Source organism: Psammomys obesus, unplaced genomic scaffold (genome assembly GCF_907164565.1).
Source record: "Psammomys obesus unplaced genomic scaffold, mPsaObe1.curated_primary_1811, whole genome shotgun sequence".
In the NCBI taxonomy this organism is placed as follows: Eukaryota; Metazoa; Chordata; class Mammalia; order Rodentia; family Muridae; genus Psammomys; species Psammomys obesus.
Window position 1 is genome coordinate 10,268,473 of NW_026596034.1, and position 22,374 is coordinate 10,290,846.

At 51.6% G+C, this 22,374-nt stretch overlaps 2 protein-coding genes across 4 annotated transcripts in view; one reads left to right on the forward strand and one right to left on the reverse strand.

Moving 5' to 3' along the window:
- Gnao1 (G protein subunit alpha o1) overlaps positions 1-16,861 on the forward strand; it is a 158,569-nt gene extending 141,708 nt beyond the window's left edge. Inside the window, exons 7-9 of one of the 3 annotated variants that reach the window (XM_055620995.1) lie at positions 11,531-11,684; positions 14,917-15,132; positions 16,083-16,861. In XM_055620995.1, the coding sequence (XP_055476970.1) occupies positions 11,531-11,684; positions 14,917-15,104 (342 nt within the window). In that variant the 3' untranslated portion in view covers positions 15,105-15,132; positions 16,083-16,861. Of the gene's footprint in view, positions 1-2,515; positions 2,670-4,603; positions 8,664-11,530; positions 11,685-14,916 lie in introns of those variants that run through there. The other 2 variants (XM_055620993.1, XM_055620994.1) reach the window with 2 other exon arrangements.
- Positions 16,862-19,705: 2,844 nt separating this feature from the next.
- Positions 19,706-22,374, reverse strand: part of Amfr (autocrine motility factor receptor) — a 38,587-nt gene continuing 35,918 nt past the window's right edge. The window contains exons 13-14 of the mRNA XM_055620992.1: positions 22,016-22,200; positions 19,706-21,245 (exon numbers count right to left, since the gene is read on the reverse strand). Of these exons, the coding sequence (XP_055476967.1) occupies positions 21,098-21,245; positions 22,016-22,200 (333 nt within the window). The 3' untranslated portion in view covers positions 19,706-21,097. The remainder of the gene's footprint in view (positions 21,246-22,015; positions 22,201-22,374) is intronic.

The window sequence follows — 22,374 nt, forward strand, 5'->3', positions numbered from 1 at the left end:
TACAGTGCCGATAGAGGAGGACCCGCCGTCCTGAGTGATTCACACAGAGTGATGGGGCTTTCGACCGAGCTGCTGGTAGGAGGGGTGTCTTTCATCATGTGCTGGCTGGGTTTCAACACTGTCACTCTCAGTGCCTGTGGCAAGCAGTGCTCTAGTCCCAAGCCCCAGGGTGGGGTGGGGAAAACATGCCTTCAACTGCTCTTGAACCCCAGACTCTGACTATCCGAAGCCCAGGACATTGTCCTATTAGTGCGTCCATGCGAATGACTGACCCAGTACACTCCTCATCACTGTGGGTTGCCTCTGTGGTACTAGAGCCTTGTGCCCTCGCCCTTTGGTCTATCTTTTCTCCTGGCCACATCTGGAAGTAGTTGCTCCATCTAGCATTGAATTGAAAAAAGTCAAGGACCTGGAGGCAGGATACTGGGAGACCCTTCATACTAGAGAATGGCCTTTCATTTGAACATGCCCTGCCAGAGCCAAGGCCTGGGACCATCAACTATGACGCCAAGCCCTCCGTAATCCACAGGGAGCAGAGTAGACCTAAGGGGATGTCCAGTGGGCAACAAGCCCCGTAGCCTCAGGTCTCCCGGTTGGGGGTGGCTACCTCTCCCTCCCTCCCCATGAGCTCCTCACTGGCCTTACTGCTACACAGCACCCAGGCCCTGAAGCTCTCTCCCTCCAGTATTCTTCCTAACCTTCCTGCTCTCTCAGCCCTTCCCCTACCTCCAGCTCATTCTCCACTTTTCTTGCTTTCCTCCACAAGGGCTGGAGGCAAGAACCCTGGAGAAGGAAAAGCATGTGGCCCAAAGGCTGGCCACTCAACAGCCAGGAAAGAGCACCAAGCCTTCAGGGAATAAGGGTTGCCTTCCAGCTTGCCAGTAGCCCACAGCAGTGGTTCCTGGTTATAGCAGCAGTGAAACAAAACTATTGCTGTGGAACTAGCAGTTGTTATGGGCGGGGCGGGGGGGGGAGGACATGAGTGTGAACTGGACAGCTTGAAAGTCAGATCTAATTCAAGGCCTGGCATCACTCCTGCCAGCTGTGTGATGGTATGTAATCGCTACATCTTCCTCAGGCATGTGCTGTGGGGTGATGGTAAAACAGCCTTATGGGCTGCGTGCTGTACGCACAGACACCTGTGTAAGGGGCAGGTAGCCAGGGGACACGGTAGAGTGTGGATGCTCTTCCCTAGAGAGGCAAGATGTAGGCGCCACTCGCCCCCAGCACTGCACTTCTCTCCCTGGCCTGGGGGGAAGTTGGGGCTGCAGAGCCAAAGATGTCTGGAGGCAGCTCCTGGAGCTAGGCCAGGAAGGCCCTGCGGCTAGTGGCTGCCCAACACCGGACCAGCCACCCTGCCCGCTGCACCCTGGGATCCCACGGGCTCATCTTGTCCTCGTACCTGCTCTCAGCGCCACCCAGCCAGGCCACAGGCTGCCACAACTTCACCACTACTGCCACCAGCGCCGGCAGGGCCTTTTCTTACCAAAGCAAGGCCAAAACCATGGGCAGATTCTGAGAGAACTTCCAAGCCCGGCAGGTATGAAGCATCTCCCTCTGATCAAACATGAGCTAAGAGTTGAAAGCAGCAGGTTCTCAGGGCCCCGCTGGGTGACTTTGCTGTGAATGCCAGCCCCAGGCCTATGCTCCATGCTGGCCTCTGAGCTGAGGCCATCCTCCCCCACACAGCCTTCCATCCCAGCCACACAGTATCCATCACAAGGCAGCTAAGGCCTATAAAGGTGCCTTGCACAGCTGCCCTGGACTTCCCGGGTCTGAGACTGATTGGATCAATTTTTCAGGGCTTCTCTTTTTCTTTCTTTCTGTTGGGTTTTTAGATTCCTTTCGGTTAATCTGTTTTGCTGAGTTTCTTCTTGGGGTTCTCCTGGCCCCTCTTCTGAGAAACCAGCCCCAACTCCCAGCTTTCGCAGAGAGAGCTTCCCTCAGTCCAGCCACAGCCCAGTCAACCAACAAAGTCACCCAACCTACCAAGGCCACAGCAACATCACCCCCGAGACGCTGTCCCCCTGGTATCTGCTTCCAACTCGGGATTAATTCGAGGACCCCAGTCCTCGGTTAATGTTATCCAACTGAATGCGTGCACCCTCCTGACCTCGGTGGCAAAAATGAATGAGGCCCTGGTAGCGAAGTCTGCATGAGCCACGGTTTCGTGGAGACATGTTGGATGGTGGTTGCACCCCTGTCCTCTACGTGCATGGTGCATGTCCTCTCCAGGGACTGCAGCCTCTGCAGCGACCTCACTGCCCTGCCCAGGCCAGCTCTCTCTGAAAGGGACAGCACTCCCGACCCACCCCAGCTCCAACCAGACCTGCCTGTATGTGGAATGAAGCAGGGACATGTCCTGTTTGTCCATGTGGGCCCTCTGTCTCTGTCCCCAGTAATGCATTAGGAGCATTGGTGGCCCATCCCTCTGCTTGTCTCGCTGTGTCGTAGCCACAGTAGGTCAGGGTGCTGGGTACAGCCAGCCCTCACCTTCATCTCCACTCTGTTGCAGAACCGCATGCATGAATCCCTGAAGCTTTTTGACAGCATCTGCAACAACAAGTGGTTCACAGACACATCCATCATCCTGTTTCTCAACAAGAAGGACATATTTGAGGAGAAGATCAAGAAGTCCCCACTGACCATCTGCTTTCCTGAATACACAGGTAGAGAGAGCCCTCCTCATCCCACACAGCCCCTTACAGCCAAGGGCAGCCAAACAAACAGGTGGCTTTATTGTGCTTGAGTGTACCCAGATCACCCTGCAAAATCCACCCCCAAAGACTTGTACTACAGGTAGCTATGGAAAGAAGCCCTGGGCAGCTAGGGCCTGGACCCCTGCCCTGTTTGTAACATGTCCATCTCCAGTGTGATATTAACGATCCTAGGGACTGCAGTGGGAGACCCCAAAGCCAAAGGGACAACAAACCTGGTCTTGGAGTAAGGTAGCCTAGCAGGGTTCATCCCTACTTAGCCCCCGGAGAGCGGCCTAAGCAGGTCATAGCCTTTTCAGGCTGGTTTCCGTGAGATGAGGGCTGTCACTGTGGCTATCTCTCCCAATCCCTGTAGATTTACTGTAAGGGTGAAAGATGCTTATGACGATGCAAAGCATGGCACTCACTGCAAATCTGTGATCACTACAAAATTCTTGTCACTACCATGATCACAGCCATTCTAACAATCTCCCATGCAAGCCCATTAGCTGGGACAGAATCTGGCAAGGCGCAGGGCCTTGCCCACATTGCAGAAATAGCAGGGACAAGAGGCCAACTATCTGTGATACAATGGTCTGAGCTGGACATCGAGAAAGGCCTGACAAGGGCCCCTGAGGACCAGCAGCCCAGTCAGGTGGGCTGTAGTAAGCCCAGAGCAAGCCAGTCCTTGTTAGCTGTTCTCAGTTGGCCAGGTCCAGGAGAATACAGAGCAGAAAACACAGACCCTGACAGCATGGGGCTGTGCATCATGTCCTGAAGTCAGGCAAGCAGCACAGCCGTCTGCATCCCGCCCTTCCTGAACTCATTTCTCAAAAACAGTAGGCAAGGACCCCAAGAGCATTCAGCTGAGAACAGGGCTCAGCATCCGTCATCAACCAGCCAGATTCTTCTCCAGCCTTAAGATGGCCTATGAGATGCCCTTGTGATCACCAAGATCAGTTTGGAGCTGAGTCAATACAGGAGGGGAGCCTAGCTGAGCAGAGACTAGCCTTACTTCCAGCCCTGATTTAGCAAACAGCATGGTCTGTTAGATGCTCAAAGCCAGCCCTGTGGCCTACATGAATATGCCTCAGGTGGCTGGGATGACTCCTTCAGATTTGCCACCTGAGCTATGCACCAAGGCTCAAACCTCAGTCCTCTTCCTGATCCTCCCTTACCAAGTGGTCCCAGCCTTGTCTATGCTAGCCATAGATTCTTGGAAGCTGGGGCAGTGACAGGAGGGCTTCCATGCAAAGTAGAAGTCCTAGCCTTCCGTTCTTTCTCCAAGCCAGAGCTTTCTCTCAAACACCCTCTCCCTGGACTTACCAGGGGACCAGATCAATGTGGGGAACCTTGGAAGAACATGAGCAAGTCAGTTCTCAGTTATCCTAAAGGAACAAAGGAAACTGTCAAGGAGAAGGGGAAGGGGCCCACAGTAGCTCACAGCCAGGCAGAATGCATGGTGTCAGACAGGCCCTTGCCCTCTCTGAAGTCTCACAAGCACACAGAGAGGCAGTCACTGATTAAAAGCCTTGCTTCCATCCCCCACCTACAGCTTGTGGCATGACAGAATTTGCATCTGGAGTCAGTAGGCATGGAGGAAGAAAGCAGCTTCTCGGGCAGGCCTCACCCTCAGACAGTCCCTGTAATAGCAAGTTCCATTGCTTCCTAAGGTGATCTCTGCACCAGGTTTCGACCACCAGCTGCTAGCAGGAGTCACTGTTGCTGGAGCTGAGCCCTTAGGCTTCTCGCTCCATATGTTCTTTGCCTTCTAGTGGTCCTGAGGAGAGTTTTGGCACCTGTTCCATGGCCACTGGCCTAAATGACACAATGGCCAGCCCAGGGGTTGGGTGCTGACTGGCTCTGGGGTATCTCCCCTCACTGACCCCTGCTGTTTCATCTTGCAGGCCCCAGTGCCTTCACAGAAGCCGTGGCTCACATCCAAGGGCAGTATGAGAGTAAGAATAAGTCAGCTCACAAGGAGATCTACACCCATGTCACCTGTGCCACGGATACCAACAACATCCAATTTGTCTTTGATGCCGTGACGGACGTCATCATCGCCAAAAACCTGCGGGGCTGTGGACTCTACTGAGCCCTGGCCTCCTGCCCAGCCCACTACGCACTTCTCCCCTGGACCCAGAGTTCTGCCACCACTCAGATATCCTGTTCACTGAAGAAATACCCGAAGGCTGGCCTGGGTTGGGAGGAGGAGGAGCATCTTTTGAGCATCCCCACCCTACCCCACTTTAGCTGCATGACACACAGGAACAGCGTTGGGCAGAGAAGTGGGGCACCATGTGCCACAAGGCCAGAGAAGGCTGCATACCACCCGGGTGCTGCTCACTGGTCGGCTGTGTCTTTTACTCAGAGGCTGAGTGGGCAACACTGCCATCTGGCTCGGGTGGGCATGTCCTGTTCTCTGTGCCTCCTTCGCCAAGTCCTGGTGTCTGTTCTTCACCTGGGGTGACAGGGTGGCTGGCAGGATGACCCTGTGGCAGGTGCTGTCTGATTAGGGGATAGCTGATGCCATCTCTCAGCTTTCCTTGGCATCTGTTTGGTAGAGGGCAGTTCCGTCGCCAAAAGCCAACATGGAATCAGACCGCTTTGGGGGTGCAAAGACTCAGACCTTGGGGTTCCCTCCTCCTTCACCTTGGATCTTAGTCCTTCTCTGGTCATCTTCCCTTGCCCTTGAACTCCCCAGGATACTCAGCCCTGACTCCCATGGGCCTGGGAATATTCCTTAAGACTGGCTGACTGCAAAGGTGGGTTTGTGGGGGAACAAGACCTGTGCCATAGAAGTTAGGGTGGGAGGGAAAGCTGAGGGGGCAGACATCTCTTTCCTGTATTAGGCTGCTTGTAAGCCCTGAGAGAGCCATCTGCTGGCTGTACGGCTCAGCTAGCCTGGGTGTGAGTGAATAGATAAGCTTTCCTTCAGGTCACAGCCAGAGCAGGCAGTGACCTGGAGATTATTTAGGCAGAAGCACAGGGGACTTAGGAGTTAGGCCCTGAAGTCAATGCCCTGCTTTGCTCCACCTTGGTCAGGAAGTCAGGAACCCCTTAGTAGATTCCTGGTCTCAGGGCAGAGGGCAAGCGATGAGGCAGCACCCTGAAGTATGAGTTCAGGAGGAGTATAAACCAGCTCAGACATATACCCAGTGAGGAAAGGGTCCTAGGAGCCCAGGGAGGGGCTTTGCTTCAGAGATTCCTAAGCAGAAAGGGTTGGCACGGTTTTTGGCAACTCTAGCCTCTGCTGACTTGGGATAGTCAGAATATCTCCCTGCCATTCCTAGTCTACAGTCAGCTGGTACCCCAGCAATGGTCATGCAGGCTGTGCATTCATCCAGCAGGCTGAACCTAAGGATCCAGAGGTGTCCTGGGGCGGTTGGAAAGGCCTACACCTACAAGGGTCTCTGCCTTCCTCAAGCCCTGTATTTCCCAGCCTCCACTGAAAACACCTCTCTATCTCAGGCCAACAGCTCTGGGCTTGTTGGTTCCAACAAGAACAGAACTCTGGGCCATCTAGGGAGACATGGGGACCTTCCCCAGTGCCAAATGCTTGTAGGGGTGATCCTCCAGGGACTCACCCCAGTCTGGCTACCTTGCCACTTCTGCACACATCTGCTTCCATTGTGTACACCCCTCATTTTGTTTTAGAACTTTGTGCCATGTACTGGGAGGTAGCAGAGAACAGGCTCCTAGAAACCACGGTCTCGGTGACCTGCTGTGGTAGCTAAGGCCAATTAAACCATTTCTCAGTATCACTCCAAGTTAAAAGTTACCTGTAGTCAAGGGATGTTGGCCAAGCCCCATCTTTTAAGACCATCTCCAGGGAGGCAGAAGTCACCATCCCTGTCACCTCACAGCTCCCAGTCCCCAGGCAGCCCCTTCAGATCACTGCAGCACAATAGCCAGAACCTTCGGCTAGAACCAGGGCCTGTGCCTAGACTCCTCACTCCTGTTCCCAGGACTACCTTCTGTCTGACCTAGTGCTCAGCCTAGTGTGTTGCGCAGCTCTCAGCCCTCCCACTCTGGCCCTCCGAGGTGGGGAGGTCTCAGGCTGTCTACTGTAAGTCCTCAAGAACATGATCGATAGGGAATACTGTCCTGCTTCCCATCTGTGTCATCAGTACCATGGCTACCGTGGCAGGGAGTGAGGGGGTGGATAAATGTGTGTGACAGATTAGTCTTGGCTCCGTCGTGGCTTTGGGTCTGGGGAGAAGTGGTGTAAGTGACCAGATCAGAGGAATGCTGTGGCCATGTCCCCAGAGGGACCATGCTACAATTTCTGAATGGTCTAACTCAGCAGGCCAGAAGCCAGTTTCCAGAAAGAGTGCCTTTACCACATTCATGGAACTGTGCCTGTTGCCTAGTGCCTATGGGCAAATCCTGTGCCCTGTGCCTATGGCCATCCCAAGAATCTTCCCTTTACATATAGGTAGAGGCCCCCCAAGCCTCTGTTCTGAACTTTGGAGGGTGCTGTTGAACTCTGGTTTGGGGATGGAGATGGAATCCTCCCAATCTGAACCACTCACCAGTAATGCTGGCCTTTAGCCTCATACTATCCATTGTGTGGAGCCCCCTAGATCCTGGTGCCCTGTCCCTTTGTATCCTCTTGCACCATGCAGAAGACCTCCATTATCCCAGCCTCCCAGCAGAGGCCCACATCTTACTGTTGGGAGAAAGAGGCAGCTGGCCTGTGTAGACTGCACTGGATATCACAGAGTGTCCTCCTCAACCCTATAACCTGGCTATCCAGAGGGTCTCCACAGGGAAAGTTGACAGGGCTTCACCCCAGCCCTTGCCCTCTGAAGAAAGCTCTGCTGCAAGAAATGCACCCAGGGTTCCCATGTCCTACATGCTACAGCCAGTGCCCCGAGGGTAGGCTTCACTCTCCGCCTGACCCCTCCCCTTCTCCATGACCCAACCTCTTGACAAGGAGATCTGCCACACCCAGGAGAGACTCATGAACCCTCCAGATCTTCCCTCTTGATCCAGTAGTCACCCACCACCCTCTTCTGAAGATTCTGGGGGCACAGAGAATCTTCTAGCTGCCACTGCTTTTTTCCTGGGACCCCTGGTAAGCTCCAAGTACAGCCCCACAGCTCTCAGGAACCCCGTCCTGAGGCTCCAGCTCCTCTGGAACCAGAAATTCAAGCTGGGCTACTGGAGGTAAGCACCTTCCAGGCTGTCAATCCTGTCAGGCAACCAGCAGCTAGAGGAAGTCCCAGCATCCCAAAGAAAAGGGCTGGGGTAAGCAGGCCTCTCCCACCCACACCCCTCAGTAAGGAGAGCCTTGTACACATCTGCTTAGAGAGTGAGGCTTGGGCTCACAGACACTCCCCCATGCCAGATGGCCATGTCAAGGAGGGAACAGGTAGAAGAAACCTAGAAATAATGGCCCATATTCAAAGTTATGGGCCCTCTATTCACAACGGGGGACCCTATGATGGGCAGCTTTCTTCTCTTCTCCAGGCACAAAGGTCACCAGCAGAAACAGTACCCTCCCAGGCAGCCCTCTGGCCCTACTTTCCCCTCCTGTCCCCTCCTTAGCCTCCTGCACCAGCCACAGCTGCCTGCCCAGCATGGGGAGCAGCCCCCCACTTTCTGCTCTTCTCCCTGACTTCTGACTTGACCCCTGTGGCCTATGCGAACCCTCTAGTCCCAGGCCAAAGGCTGGGCACCCCATGTTCCTCTTAGCAGAGCCTTCTTAGGTACAGCAGCCCCACCTCTTCACCCATTGCCATCACCTACCCTCATTAACTGTAATTTTGTAAGAAGAGTGACTTGCTGGTTTAATAAATACCTAGTTATTGTAATAATTTATTGGCTGCCATAATGTATTTATTAGTCACCCACAATTAATAAAAAGTGCCAGCTCTTTCTAGCATGAGTGTGATGTATTGTGTCAGTGCCGAAGAGCTCCTGCCAGATAAACCCATGTGACAGGTTCTCCTAGTCTCTCCAGTCTCAGGACTGTGGACAGCCTAACAGAGTAGGCATAGCACTGCTGGGGGCTGGGTTTGGGCCCCTGACCATCCTGCTTACTCCAGGCTTCCCGGGGCAGAAGGCAGAGTTGTCTTGTGCTAAGCTGCTGCCCAGGCCTAGTGAGTGCCCTAGCATCCAACCACCTGGTGTCTCAAGATACCTTGGAGCCACGGCATGTGCTCTGGTGCTGGGGGCTGGGTGCTGGTCACCGTGACAAGGTTTCCTGCTGATCTCAGCTCTGCTGCCACCTGGGCAGGTTGGGGACTGGGAAGAAATGGGCCTGGGGAAGGTTCCGGTGGCTCCGTGTGAAGGCGATGGCAACAGGTGGTTGTTGGCCATCTGTGCCCCCTGACTTCTTTATTTTCAAATGGTGATGTCTGATATGAATATACCTGGCATACGTTTCCTCCTCTGAGTATAAGCTTCGTGCTCTGGGTGTGTTGGTAATGAGCTCCTGAGGGGGGGGGGGGGGGGCTGTTAGGCTGAGTGTGGAAAGGCTCTCGGTACCGGCGCTCCCCATCCGGCAGCTCCGCCTTCTCACTGCCATCTCAGAGTCCTTTCCAGGCCTGCTGCATGCCCCATTCCTGCAGAGCTGGTCTGTACATCCTCTGACCCCAGAACCTCCGCTAATCTGTGTTGCTCCCAGGACCTCAGACCTTGTTCATGCCTGTGATCATTGTGCCACTGGACTAGGAGTGGACTACAGGGTTGGGGTAAGGGCTGTGATGGGCCGAGACTCAGCAGGCAGGGATCCAGGAGCTTTGGTGAACTGCTCTTGACTCCCCCAAACCTAAGCTGTAGGGACCCGTACGGGTCCTTCAGCCCTGTCCATAGCAAATGGTCCCTGACCTTAGCTTGGACAACACCGGTGACCCCTCTGTGATTTTCTTCTGGTCCTCAGAGTCCCCAGTGTCTGCACTGTGCCTTACCACCATCTGTAGACTCAGCAGCTCTTGGGACACAAGTGCGATGGAGTTGAGAATTTGCTTCTGACTGAGGTTTTTGCATCAACAGCTGAAGGACATGGCGCCCGTTTGGGATGGAATGCCTTTCCCTGTCAGATCCTTGGGGTCTCAGCTTCCCTACCAGACACACACTGGTTGCCAGTGTCACAGCGCTGGACCCTGAACATGGGTCCACATGCGCTACCTCCCTGAATAGATTCCACCAAGAAAGCACAGGCAAATGAGACCTGTGCAAATTACAAGAGGCTTTATTGGAGAATACAAATGAAGGTTATTGGATTTGCCTAGAATCAACGGCCAGTGATTCACAGCAGACACAAGGGGCGCTCCCTTTTCTTCTATAGTCCAGGAGATGAGAAAAGCAGCTAAGAACTTGGGCTATGCACCCCACATTACCATCAGCTCCAAGAACAGGGCTCACGGGCTGGGAGAGACTGCTATGGAAGGCAGGGCTGGCCCCAGGGTGTGGAGTCAGCCATGGCACTGATTACTTTTTGAAAGGCCCGGATATCCACACTGACTGGAAAAACAAAAACAAAAAAACAAAACAAAAAAACACACTGGAGCTCCGGGCCCAGCGTGCATCTCGGCTTTGGGCTTTTTGTTTTCTTACAAAGCAGGGGACGGAAGCCAGAGCCCCCAGCCTGCTAGGCAAGCACTCCAACCGAGCCACACTCACCTCCCAGGAATATCCCATGTTCTTCAGTTACAACTGTGTTGCCGTGTTGTCCCCTATGGGCTGGCAGGGCTAAATGACATTTGGCAGGTAGAATGCTGGTGCAAGGTGGGTTCCAAGGACCAGTAGTGGTCACCTTACAATCTTCCCTATCCTCCTGCTCAGACCGGAAGGCAGAGTGGCCACTAGGCCAGCACTTAACCCAGCTCCTGCTCTCTGTCTTAGGTCCATGAGCTTCAGCAACGTCCACCAACAGCCACACCCATTCTGTCCCCCTTCCTTTACTTGCCAGGGGGATCTAGCAGATTGCTCAGAGCTTGGGACCAGACCTGGGTGGTGAGACGCCCAGAGCTAGAACAGACTATGTGGGACAATAGGAGAGGCTGTCTCGTCCCACTTCTCTGTGGGAAGAGAAAGGTTCACTGGCAGAGCAACAGGCTCCCCTATACAGCAAGAAATAGGTAAATGTGCTTGGCTTCCTAAAGTAAAATAATTGACCCTTGCCTAGGGTGAAAGGCCATCCTCCTAAAACTCAGGCTTTGTTTTGGGTGCTTATCACATTCAGCCATTTACTAGACAAATTTCTGTATAGAAGATAATAATTCATACCTGCCATGCTTAAGACCTCGCAGGGCTGGTTGTGACTGGTTAATCCCAACACGGGGAGGTATACCCTGCCCCCATCCCTGGAAATGATCCTCTACCCTCCTTGGATGACTACCCTCAAGGATGCTAGTATCAGTCACACCTTCCTGGTGTGTACCCTCCCACCTGTCACCCCATGAGGGCGCCTGACTGGGCTGAGGGAGAAGGATCCAGACACAAAAAGAAAAGCTCAGCTCCCTCGCTCCAGTTTAGCGCCATGCCCACACACTTTCTAGAGAGGTTGTGTGTGGCTAGGGGCTCTGCCATTCAGATTCTGGCTACCCTAACCTCAGCTCACCCGGAGAGCCACAGCTGGCTCCCAGGCCAGTCTCCCATTTGGCCCAAAATGGCAGGTACTTGGCATGCTAGCATCAGATTCACAGTGATGCGTTCCCAACTGTAGGCTTTATACATTGACCTCGTGGAGGAGCCTGGGGTTCATGGCCTCCTGGGTGCTGAAGAGCACAGTCTCTCTTTACACCTAATTCTCTTCTTCTCTTCCCTGTCTCTGTGTGTGTCTCTCTCTGTCTTGCTCTCTCCCCTCCCCACCGGGGCTGCAGAACCGCATGCACGAGTCTCTCATGCTCTTCGACTCCATCTGTAACAACAAGTTTTTCATCGATACCTCCATCATTCTCTTCCTCAACAAGAAAGACCTCTTTGGCGAGAAGATTAAGAAGTCACCCTTGACCATCTGCTTTCCTGAATACCCAGGTGGGTGTTATCAGGGCCCTGTGCAGGGGAAAGCTCCATTCCTGCCAGTCCTGGTGGTGGACCTGAGTCCTCCCCTCCCCCACCCCACCCCTACCCCCCCACCAAAGACACCAGGGACAGTTGCTAGGCAGCACTGTGCAGGCCAGACAGAGAGCAAGGGGCCACTGCAGGCGCTTGTCAGTATACTGGAGACCTGAGCAACTGTGGACATGTCCCTGAGTAGGCAATGGCCTTACCTAAGCCATAGGTGTCACGGCAAACAATTTAGGAGTGACTGATTCAGGGATCAAAGCAGGGACAGGACCACTGCCATTTCTTTGCTTTCTCCTGAGGTCTTGGGACTTGGTAGGAAAAGCTTCCAAATTCTCATTCGATGCCTCTCCCCACGGTGGCCCAGCACAGCCACCTTCCCGTGAGAGGAAAAAGCAGAGCGGTGGCCTGTGAGTATGGCTCAGGCACCTGGCTCTGCTACCAGGTGTTCTGAACCTGCCCCACCTTCCTCCATCATGCCAGCTCTTCTCTCTTTCACCCAAGCACATGAAAGCTGCCTTCTCAATCCCCTCCCACCTCCCACCCCCAGAACAAACCACTCCATGTATTGCAAGCTTCTTCTGCCCTTGCCTGCCCTTATTCTGCCTTTGCTGAGCCTTTTTTCACTTTGTGGTTCTTCTGTAGATGGGGGGGGGGGGTGTAGGATCACAGAGAGCCCATCCCTTGCCCCATGCCAACAAAGCTCTTTCCAAATGGACACTGGAGGGGAAGAGCCCAGCCCAGCCCGCTAGAGACAGGACAATTTTAGGGTTCCCTTGGAGCAGAATCATGCTGAGAACAAGACCAATGCCCTGCAAAGGCAGAGGATGTACCTCGTACTCCAAGAATGGGCACGTGTTGCATGCACCTGGAACTCACTGACACAGCCCAGCAGTTGGCCTGTGGTACTGGTACCAGGTCCTGGGGCCACACAGGTCCCCAGAACCAGCCAAAGGGCTCCTAAACTGTAGCAGTTTCCTCACTGCCCAAAATAGCCCACCAGCTCATACTGAGGTGCTCTGTGCTGCTTGCAAATTACAAGATACAGAGGGAGCCAGTTACTTAATCCTCTGTACCCCATTTTTATCTGGGTGCCATAGGAGACTATGATGGCACCTCAGGGTGGCTAGAGGACTGGTGAGAGAGACAGGTGTTGGCACATCTACGTAACTGCTGTTCATTGCTGTCATGGTACTAGAGGCTGAGGGAGCCAAGGAGGGCCCTCTGAAGAAAGAGCAAATGTAAAAGACCCCCAAAGGCCAAGGAAGCCATCTTTTGGCAGCCACTGCTGACATCCTCTGCCTTAGCAAGAGCTTCCAAATCCCAAAGCTTTTTATAAAATTGTGGCTCCGTAAGGAGGCTTGACAGCCTCAGGCTCTGTCTCAAGGTTCATTATGAATGCTGCCCGAGTGGTCAGTTCACTAGTGTGAAGTAGGTGATGGACACCCCAGTTCCCCAAGGGCCTGCAAAGGAAACAGGGTAATTAATAGTCAGAAATGTTGTGCTACCGAGGGATATGGAGTTATGAGGACACAGAACAAGGATGGGGAGGGTTAGGAGGTCGCTGTCTGAGAGACTGGGTGGCCCCTAGTGTTCAGGGTAGCCATGGGACTGTGTGAGAACATCAGGCTCAGCAGAGGTGCATCATGGGGCTGTTCCTCCACCTGGAAGCCTGCCAGCTCTTCTGGGCGCATTCCATCTGGGAAGCTCCTCCACCACTCCCTGCTCTCTGGAGGCTTTGCTGTAGCTCAGCGCTGAACGTGCTTCTGCCCTGACTAGCTCCGTGAATGATGGGTGGAGGCAGCTAACCCTGACCCCACCGAGGGCTGCCCCACCCCTCAGCCTTCACAGTGGCTCAGCACCAGCCTGGGATGCCGGCCTAGAGCTGCTTTCTTCTGTTCCTGAAGGAAAGGAAGTCCTTGCCATCTAGTGCCTCCAGTGAGCCACGCCCCTGCCGACAAGGCAGTGTTCACACTCCCCCAGAATACCGTTGCGCTGTTTCTGTACTAGGCCGAGGGATATGGGGCTTTCCCAAACTTTTGCTGTGGTCTATATTATATGGTATTCAACTAAAGGGTGCCTACAGGGCAGATCCACAAGCACTTGGACTGTAGCTGGTCGGAAAATTCCTCGTACCACCCACAGATATGCTCTGTTATCCCCACCCAGACTGCCTGAATCAAGACACCGAAGGAATTGTTTGGGGCTACAAGGAGCCCAGTGGGTATCTCACATGATGACATCCTTTAAGCTTCTCATTGTTCCCTTGTCTTGGCTATTTACCCAAGAACTGAGACTTCCTAGTGATGCCACAGCCCACGGAGGGCCCTCTCAGAAGGACCTACTACATACAGATAGAGCACAGGCTGGCTCGGTGCCCACCACACCTAAAGTACCACAAGGGCACCTCCTGCTGCTACTCCTTCCTAGGCTTTATTTACAAGCTTATTAGAACTGCAGGGCTGGAGCTGGAGATGGCTCAGTGGTTAAGAGTGCTCAGTTCCTAGCACACACCAGGAGGTGCACAGCTACCTGTAATTTCATCTCCAGTGGATCTAATGCCCTCTTCTGGCTCCTACAGGCATGTGCACTCACATGTGCGTAGACTCATACAGGCCCATGTACATACACATGTCAAAATCAATCTTAAAAGTCAAATGGGCTGGGAAGATGGCCCAGTGGTTAAGAGCACCTGCTACTCTCCCAGAAAACCTAGGTTTGGTTTCCAGCATCTACATGGCAGCTCGCAACTGTCTGTAATGCCAGTTCCAGGGAACCCAACATCCTCTCCTGGCCTCTGCAGACAAAAGCATGCATGTGCTGTACAAACATACATGCATGTGAACACACATACAACTAAATTTAAAAAAAATCATGGAGGTGGTTTAGCTTTCAGCTTTCCACCATGGAGAGGTACTTGATCTAGATTTGTTAATCTAGTACAAATGAGATCGTTGGTGGCCACTGCTCTTCCCCGAGCCAGCATGCACATCCAATACAAACACAGTGCATAAAGGCCTGAGGAGAGAGGAGCCAAGGTAGGCCGCACCTTTCGTGGGTTTTAGCTGTCTTACCCTGGAGAATGAGTGTGAAACTACCGCTGTTCCTTCTTATCTCGCACCCCCTGATTTGTCTCCTGACCATCTCGCCCACCCCAGCTCTCACTCGGGCCTCTTGCCTGTTCCTCTCTATCTTCCTACAGGCTCCAACACCTATGAAGATGCAGCTGCCTACATCCAAACACAGTTTGAAAGCAAAAACCGCTCCCCCAACAAAGAAATTTATTGTCACATGACTTGTGCCACAGACACGAATAATATCCAGGTGGTATTCGACGCCGTCACCGACATCATCATTGCCAACAATCTCCGGGGCTGTGGCTTGTACTGACCTCTTGTCCTGTATAGCAACCTATTTGGTAATGATTCCAGCACTCACAGAACAGCTTGCGTACATGTGTACACACACACACACACACACACACACACAAACACACACGCACGCACCACTAATCAGTGCAAGTTGGTAAATAAACTTTAAAGAGGCATAACAAAAACCTTATCTATACACAAGTATATATTAGAAAAAATGTTTTTAGTTAATACTCAAAAGAGCTGTGGCCAGAACTGACCACCATCCCTAGCTCATCAGTTTTCCTGGGACAGCACATGAGCACGCACACATGGGCGTGCACACACACTCACACAGGGCATGGTGGGAGCCTGGGTTGGGAATCCTTCCCCTGAACAGCCCCAGGGCTACGAGCAGGGCGGGCAGAGGGAGACCTGGATCTGTCCAGCTGTCTCCCTCTGCACCCTACCATGAGGCTACCTGCTCAGTTCTGCCCTGCTCCTTCCTGCCCGAGTCCAAAACCATTTAAGAAATGGCCAACACCCGAAACATCCCCCTACCCTATATCCACACAGAAAAGTCTAAGGACCCTTCTCTTTTGGGTGGTGGTTGTTTATTTCAAGAATTTAGAAGAATCATTGTTCCGATCAATCCACTGTCTCCTGAGTTTTCTTTATTCATGGGAACAGGGAAAAAAATAGAGAGCTGGGAGACCTGGGCTGCTTTTTCAAATAGTTGAGAGGAGGGAACACATGAGCCATTGCCCAAACCTGGCCTGCTGAGTTGAAGCCAGACTCCCTCAAAGAGGGCCCGTGGATGAGATGTGAGTGGTCTGGGGAGGGCTGGACTGGCGGACCAGGCCAGAAGCAAGCTATCAGGCAGGGATAGGCTTCGCTTCTAAGGGGTCCCCACTGGACCCTGCCCCTGCGCTAGCTAAATGTTCTAGGTTTGTTGGTTGGTTGGTTTTTTTAAAGTCAAAGAAAATGGTCAGACTGGCCCCTATCTCTCTCTCTACAGACTGCTTCATGGACTCTTTGCTGTTGATGTTGAACTCCTGGTAGCATGACCTTTGGCCTTTGTAAGACACACAGCCTTTCTGTACCAAGCCCCTGTCTAACCTACGACCCCAGAGTGACTGACGGCTGTGTATTTCTGTAGAATGCTGTAGAATACGGTTTTAGTTGAGTCTATACATTTAGAACTTGAAAGGGTTTAAAAAAAAAATACATTTCTCATGTGCTTTGTAGCTTTAAAAAAAAAAAAAAAGGAAGATTCATCACTTCATCCATATTTCCTTTTATTTTGAAATAAAAAAGAAAAAAAAAACATACACATCATTCTCCACACCCTCCCCATCTCAGATTGAATTGGGGCTGGCACACAGCAGCAGTGCTGGGCCAGCTGTCTCCGAGGGCTTCTGTGCCGCCCATGGCTAGTGGGAACACACCAGGCCAGGCTTCCTAGAAGGCCAGCAGCCATTGAACACGTTCCCTCCTACCCCCAAATGCCTGTTGGCTGCCTAGACACCTCATAAACCACCAGGCAGTGGCAGCTCTGCCCTGCCCAGCCACGCAACCCCAAACACACGCACTCCAAGTTCTCATAGAAAAAGCACAGCTCTGGCGGGTAGCTGCCACAGAGAACACTCATCATCTATAGAAATCCAGCCCCGTAGAAGCAAGTCACGCTGCCCCTCCCTAGACTCCCTTTGTGTTGCTGTGACTTTTTGGGTTTTCTTGTCCTAATGAGCACTTCCCATTGTATACCTGACCAGCTCTAGGGGTGTCTGGGGAATGGGGTTGTGGGGTGTGTTTTGTTTACCCTTTAACATCACAGCCTTGGGCAGAAGCCCTCCCTCCCTCATGTGTTCCCCTCTTCCACCTCTCCTCTGTTCCAGTGACCTGTGTTCTCTCTCTCTCATGTTGGGATGTTTGTGCTGCAGATAAAAAGAACAAAAAATAAAGTTTTTAAATATCACAAGGTGGAAGAAAAACAAAAAAAAATTTTAAAAGATGGAATGTAGTGTTTACATTAAAGCCACAGTTTTCATGATCAGTCCTATGTCATTTCTACTTGACAAGTATCTAACCCCAGACCTGTTCACAGTTTCACTTTTACGACTGTATTTGCTGAAGACCAGTCACAGCCATTTCAATAAAGGAGGCAAAAAGACAAAACACAAAAATTTAAAAATACAGAAAACTTGAAAAAAAAAAAAAAAAAGGAAAAAAAAATATTAAAAAGCCCACAGGTCTTTGTAAGCCTTTCTATTCCCAACGGTGAGGTTTCTGTGACACCTGACACTGCCAGCCTCCTTCTCTAATGGATTCATGTGTAGCTCAATAAAGAGAATGTTTGTCTGTACCCAAGTCTCACCTTCTGCCTTCTAGATGACGGTTTCCTGGGATGGGCTTCGCTCAACAGAAAAGGAGACACTCACACCCTGGGAGGGTTGGTGGTTAAAGAATCTCTCCCCAGGATTTTCCAGGTCCCTCAGCATTTCGTCACCAAGGAGAGCCAGTTCAAACCACCTAGTGTCTCTGTCTTTTCTCTCTCCTCCCCTCCTTTCTCTCTCCCATCAGTCCCTCGGCCTCTCTCTCTCACACACACATACATACACACCTTGTCAGCTGTAACTTCTCCAGCTCAGCTGATTTTGTGTTCCTGGTGGCCTGAGACTGGGCAGGGAAATCAGAGGGCAAACAAGCCATACCACCTGCTGTCTTCTGTCCCCAGGGTTTTCCCTCCAATAGAAAAACAGGTGCTTCCAAGAAGCCACTGTCCCTCCTTCTGCACACCAGTGCACTTTGAGACCAAGGGCAAGCTCAGCCCAGACTCTCAAGGTTTCCTTCAGCTTTGCTTGTCCCAGGCAGCTGGGTACAGGGAGCTGAGCAGACAGAACACATGGGAAGCACAACACAGCCTGACTCTCAGAATCTGAGCTCTCCAGCTGTTGGGCTCACTCGGAACTACATGGATTTTCATCAGTACTAGCAAATGGCTGGAGACTGGGCCCACCAAATGCCTCACACTACATGCCAGCCATTAGGCAAGCCGTTAACGGCTCTGTCTGCAGCGCATGGGAGAATCTTAGGTCTATTTGTGACATCCTTTTCAAACAGCACACCCCGCATGGAAATCCTCAGCTCGAGAAAGCCTTTCCCTGACTCATGGCACATGCCTTTGGTAATTTGAATCCAGCACAGTGTGTGTTGAGCAAGGACAACACTGCTTACCAAAGCTAACAGTCCCTGCTGTTATACATGCAGGCATGCCCTGAAGGCCCATCTGCCAAGCCATACTCCCTTTCCAGTGTTTTCCCTATCCCTCCCTTTACCCCAGGTTGTCTACACCTTGACTGCTGTATCACAGAATAGACCAAGATGCCAACAGAAGACCAAAGAACATGACCTGTTACTGACAGGGCTGAATTTCTCTCAAAATGAGTTATTTACATGCTAGGGAGTTCTTTCCCAACTTTCCAACCTGCAAGTGGATTTTTCAGACAGATAAAAGCCAATGTTTTATTTTAATCTTATTTTTCTGTTTCTCCTGGTGCTAGTCAAGAAATGTAGGACACCATGCATGCTAGGCAAGTCTCCCACTAATAGGTTACATCCCAGCACTGTCTTATTAAGAGAAAGGTCTGGAAGCAGTTTTTAGAAAGACTAGGGAGTGGAATGGTTAGTATGAGCACGGGGCAGAACCTACACATTACTTAAAAACAAACACAGCCAGGGTTAGAACCACTTTAAAACCTAACAGAAAGCAGAAGAGGGAGATGAATCTTCAGGTAGGACAGAGCCTTCCACAGAAGGTGGACACAACTCTAACCAGCCTCCCATTTGTGTGCGCCTGGCTCCCAAAAAGCTCTCCGATCCCTTCCCCAAGGCTGCTGGCTGCAAACTGAAGAACCCTCTGCAGCTCCCTGAGCGCCCAAGAGCTACAGCAACACCAGTGCTAGCGCACGGCCATTCTCCGCTACAGCAAGCCTCACATTTTAGAGGGAAACTAAAGACCCAAGAAAACAAAAATTAACTATGACCAACTGGTCATAGGACAACTCTGCTGCTCTAGAGCGGAGTGGGAAGGCCCACTGACCTGGCTGCCAGCGGACAGCGGGAGCAATGGATGCGTGGGATCTTTACTTAGCCCCTGCCCATTGTCCTCAAGTAATGAAAGCGGGAAGCCTTCACTATCCAGATACTTCTCTACCAGCTTCCCTTTAACCCAAGCTACCTACAGAGGGAGCAAATCCAAGCATGAACTTGGGATTTTTTTTCTCCCTGAACCAACTTAAGCCACGTTCAGGCACTTCCGCTTATATCTGCTCATTATTCTACAATGTTTCTAGACCCTCTGAAACTAACTGCAAGCAGTTTCCACCTTCCCACAGCTTCACTGTTAGAATATGTGGAATTAGCTTCACCTTTATTTTCATGTGCAGCACGGAAAGAATACCAGGCAGACAAGCTCAGTGCTGCCGCCTCCAAATCAAACACAGGGAGAAACAAACTGCTTCCCCCAACCCTAATTTAAAAGGATTAGAAAACACCCCAGCCCAAACTGCAGACACAAAAGGGGATTCCAATGGCCCCTTGGAAGAGTGCTGCCTCAGCTTCCAGCAACACAAAGCACACTACAAGAGACTGCTTTTTATTATTGTTGCTTTACAATAAAAACAAGTCGCTGTCCTCTCAGCAAAAAACAAAAAAACCAGAAACAAAAAAACCCACAGGAATTTAGCTAACAGCAGTTCAAGGTAAGGCTTTTGAAAGATTTGTTGAAATAAATTATCTTTGCCTATTCACCTATTACCCTTTCTTCAATTACTTGTCAACGTTCTAAAAACTTTCAGGTATGTAAAATACATTTAACTTTGCCAATAATTTTAGATAATACTGGATTCTTCCCAAATGGACTACAATAAAACTGTTTTGAAACACTTAAAAAAAAAAACTTAATCCAATGGAACATAAACTATTAACCTATGATTGCTTGTTTCAAATCCTTACATGGAAAATTTGAGAAAATCTGGGACCAAGTCTGCCTGAGCATGTGGATTATTCAACATCTTCCCTTTCTGTTTAATGAGACCCACAGGAACTAAAGCAGGGAAATGATGGGCTCCAGGGTATAAAGATTCAAAAGGCTTTTCTTCAGCAATGTCCTCTGAAACATCCCTGCTTTGCAGGGCCCACTTTTCCGAGTATCAAACCCATATGTTTAGCTTAGCCTAACTGGGTTGACCAAGGAACCAAAACCATAACCAATGCTTGCTATTCTCAACCCCTCTCCATGCTAAAGCAGGGAGTGGTAAGAGAAAGGCAGCAGCCATGGGAGCAAGCTTATGTGACGCAGGAGCACCATAGTGAAGGAAATGAAGCCAGCCATGGATTGGGGCTCAGATCGGTCCTGAATATTGAGGGCAGAAAAGGGTCTCCTCATTCTGCAGCCCTGAGCTTTCTCTTTCTACTCCAGCTACCCAATCAGTTCTTTATACATGAGGCCTCCAGAGGCCCAGGAGCCCGTGGGACTGGCTTCTGGAACACTGGATGCTTCTTCCCTAAGCATGCACAACAGGATACCCTGCCATGGTGTAGAGTCAGGCTCCTGCTGTGCACCTCCTGGCTGCTGTAATACACTGTCCCCAGGATCTCTGCTTCCTTCCAGCTATGGCACTAAAGACACATGTTGTGGCTTATATCAAAATAAATTCAAACTACCCACTGCAGGCAGGTGAGTGACCAAGTGGCCACTTCCTCTTGCTTGCCCCCCACTCCCAAGAAGTCCAGTCAACACCGGAAGAGGCCGTGCCTAGAGTTAAAATGTGCAGTGTTTCTAAGGAGAAGAGAAATGTCACATAGAAAGTATTACAAAGGATTAAATTTGTCAGCTGTCCACACACTATTAAGACCACATGCTTTATGCAGCAGCAATGCAGTCACAGGTCTCCACACAGCAGGCAAAACCGGGACAGGCCTCTTCTGGTAGGTAGGGCTGTGCAGGAAGCCGAGGAAGGTGAGGAAGCACTAGGTTGTCTGCTGCCTCTGAAGTCTCCGCTCAGCAGCCGCTGCCAGCATCCTCCGGCGCAGAGTCACGGGGTCAGAGGACGTGCCTTCAGAAGGGAGGAGTCTCTCTGAGGCTGTGTCATCTTCAGAACTTTTGTTCAAGAACCGCCTGTAAAAAATGAAAAGGCCAGAAAGATGGGAAACAGGAAGACATGCAGAATGCTGCTGTGAAAGTTTCCCCTTCTCCACAAAGGCCTTCACAAAAGCTGTCACTCAAGATCATCACATTATAAAAACACCCTTGCCCACGGGCTGAGTTAGGTACAGCACAGCTCAGCAGCAGGGCACTTGCTCAGCATGTGAGGCCTGTGTTCAAGAGAGAGAGAAAGAGAAAGAATGAGAGAGAGAATAGAAGGATGAAAGGGAAGGAGTGAAGAACACAGTACAGACATCTCAGTGGATAAGCCTAATTCCCAGGAAGACTATCAGGGAGAGTTCAACTCTCTCTCCTCTGCCTACCCCTATTCCACAGTCAAGCATGGGGTCTTACAGCAACAGGTCTGTGCAAGGGACAAAACCCACTTGGATGAACAATACTGGCCTTCTCCTCAAGAACAGAAATAAGCTTCTATCCACCACATGCCCCAGCTGCCACCAGCTGTGAGGAAACCCATGGAACCCAAGTGTTCTGTTCACACTGCTGACCCACGGCAAGGCAGTTAGGAGCAGTCTTAAAGGCAGCTCATAGGCCCTGGTAGGATTAGCCATCGCAGGAATCAGTTTCTTGCCTGTGTCTGTCACATGGGTTAACAGTGCTCCTTCTTAGAGCAAAAGGGGAGAGAGAATTCAAGGATAGGGCTGAGAACGAACATGTGGGCAACCCAATGCCATCTGCCCTATAACTTATTTACGCCAACTAGGGCTGGAGAATCAACTCACTTCCGAGCCTGCTGCAGGAGGTCATCCTTGCGCTGGACTAGCATGCGCTGTCTCTCGTCAGCAGACTTGGAGAAGCGGCTCCCCCGGGCCTCAAAGTCTTCCACCTCACTGGGCTCCACTTCTACCTCACTGAAGTCCAAGGTCTCCTCTAGTCGAGGACTGAGGTCCAGGGGTACACGCTCCGTCTGGACAGAGAGGCAGCTGTTAGCACAGGCCTATCCCTCCCAGGCAGTCTCCTCCCTTGCCAGTGCACCTCTGCCAAGCCTCTGCTGGATCACAGGGGCCTTCTGCCAGAGAGGAAGCAGAAGCAGGCTTCTTCTGGGCTCTGGGGAGGCAAGCCAGCTGTCACTGCTTCCCTG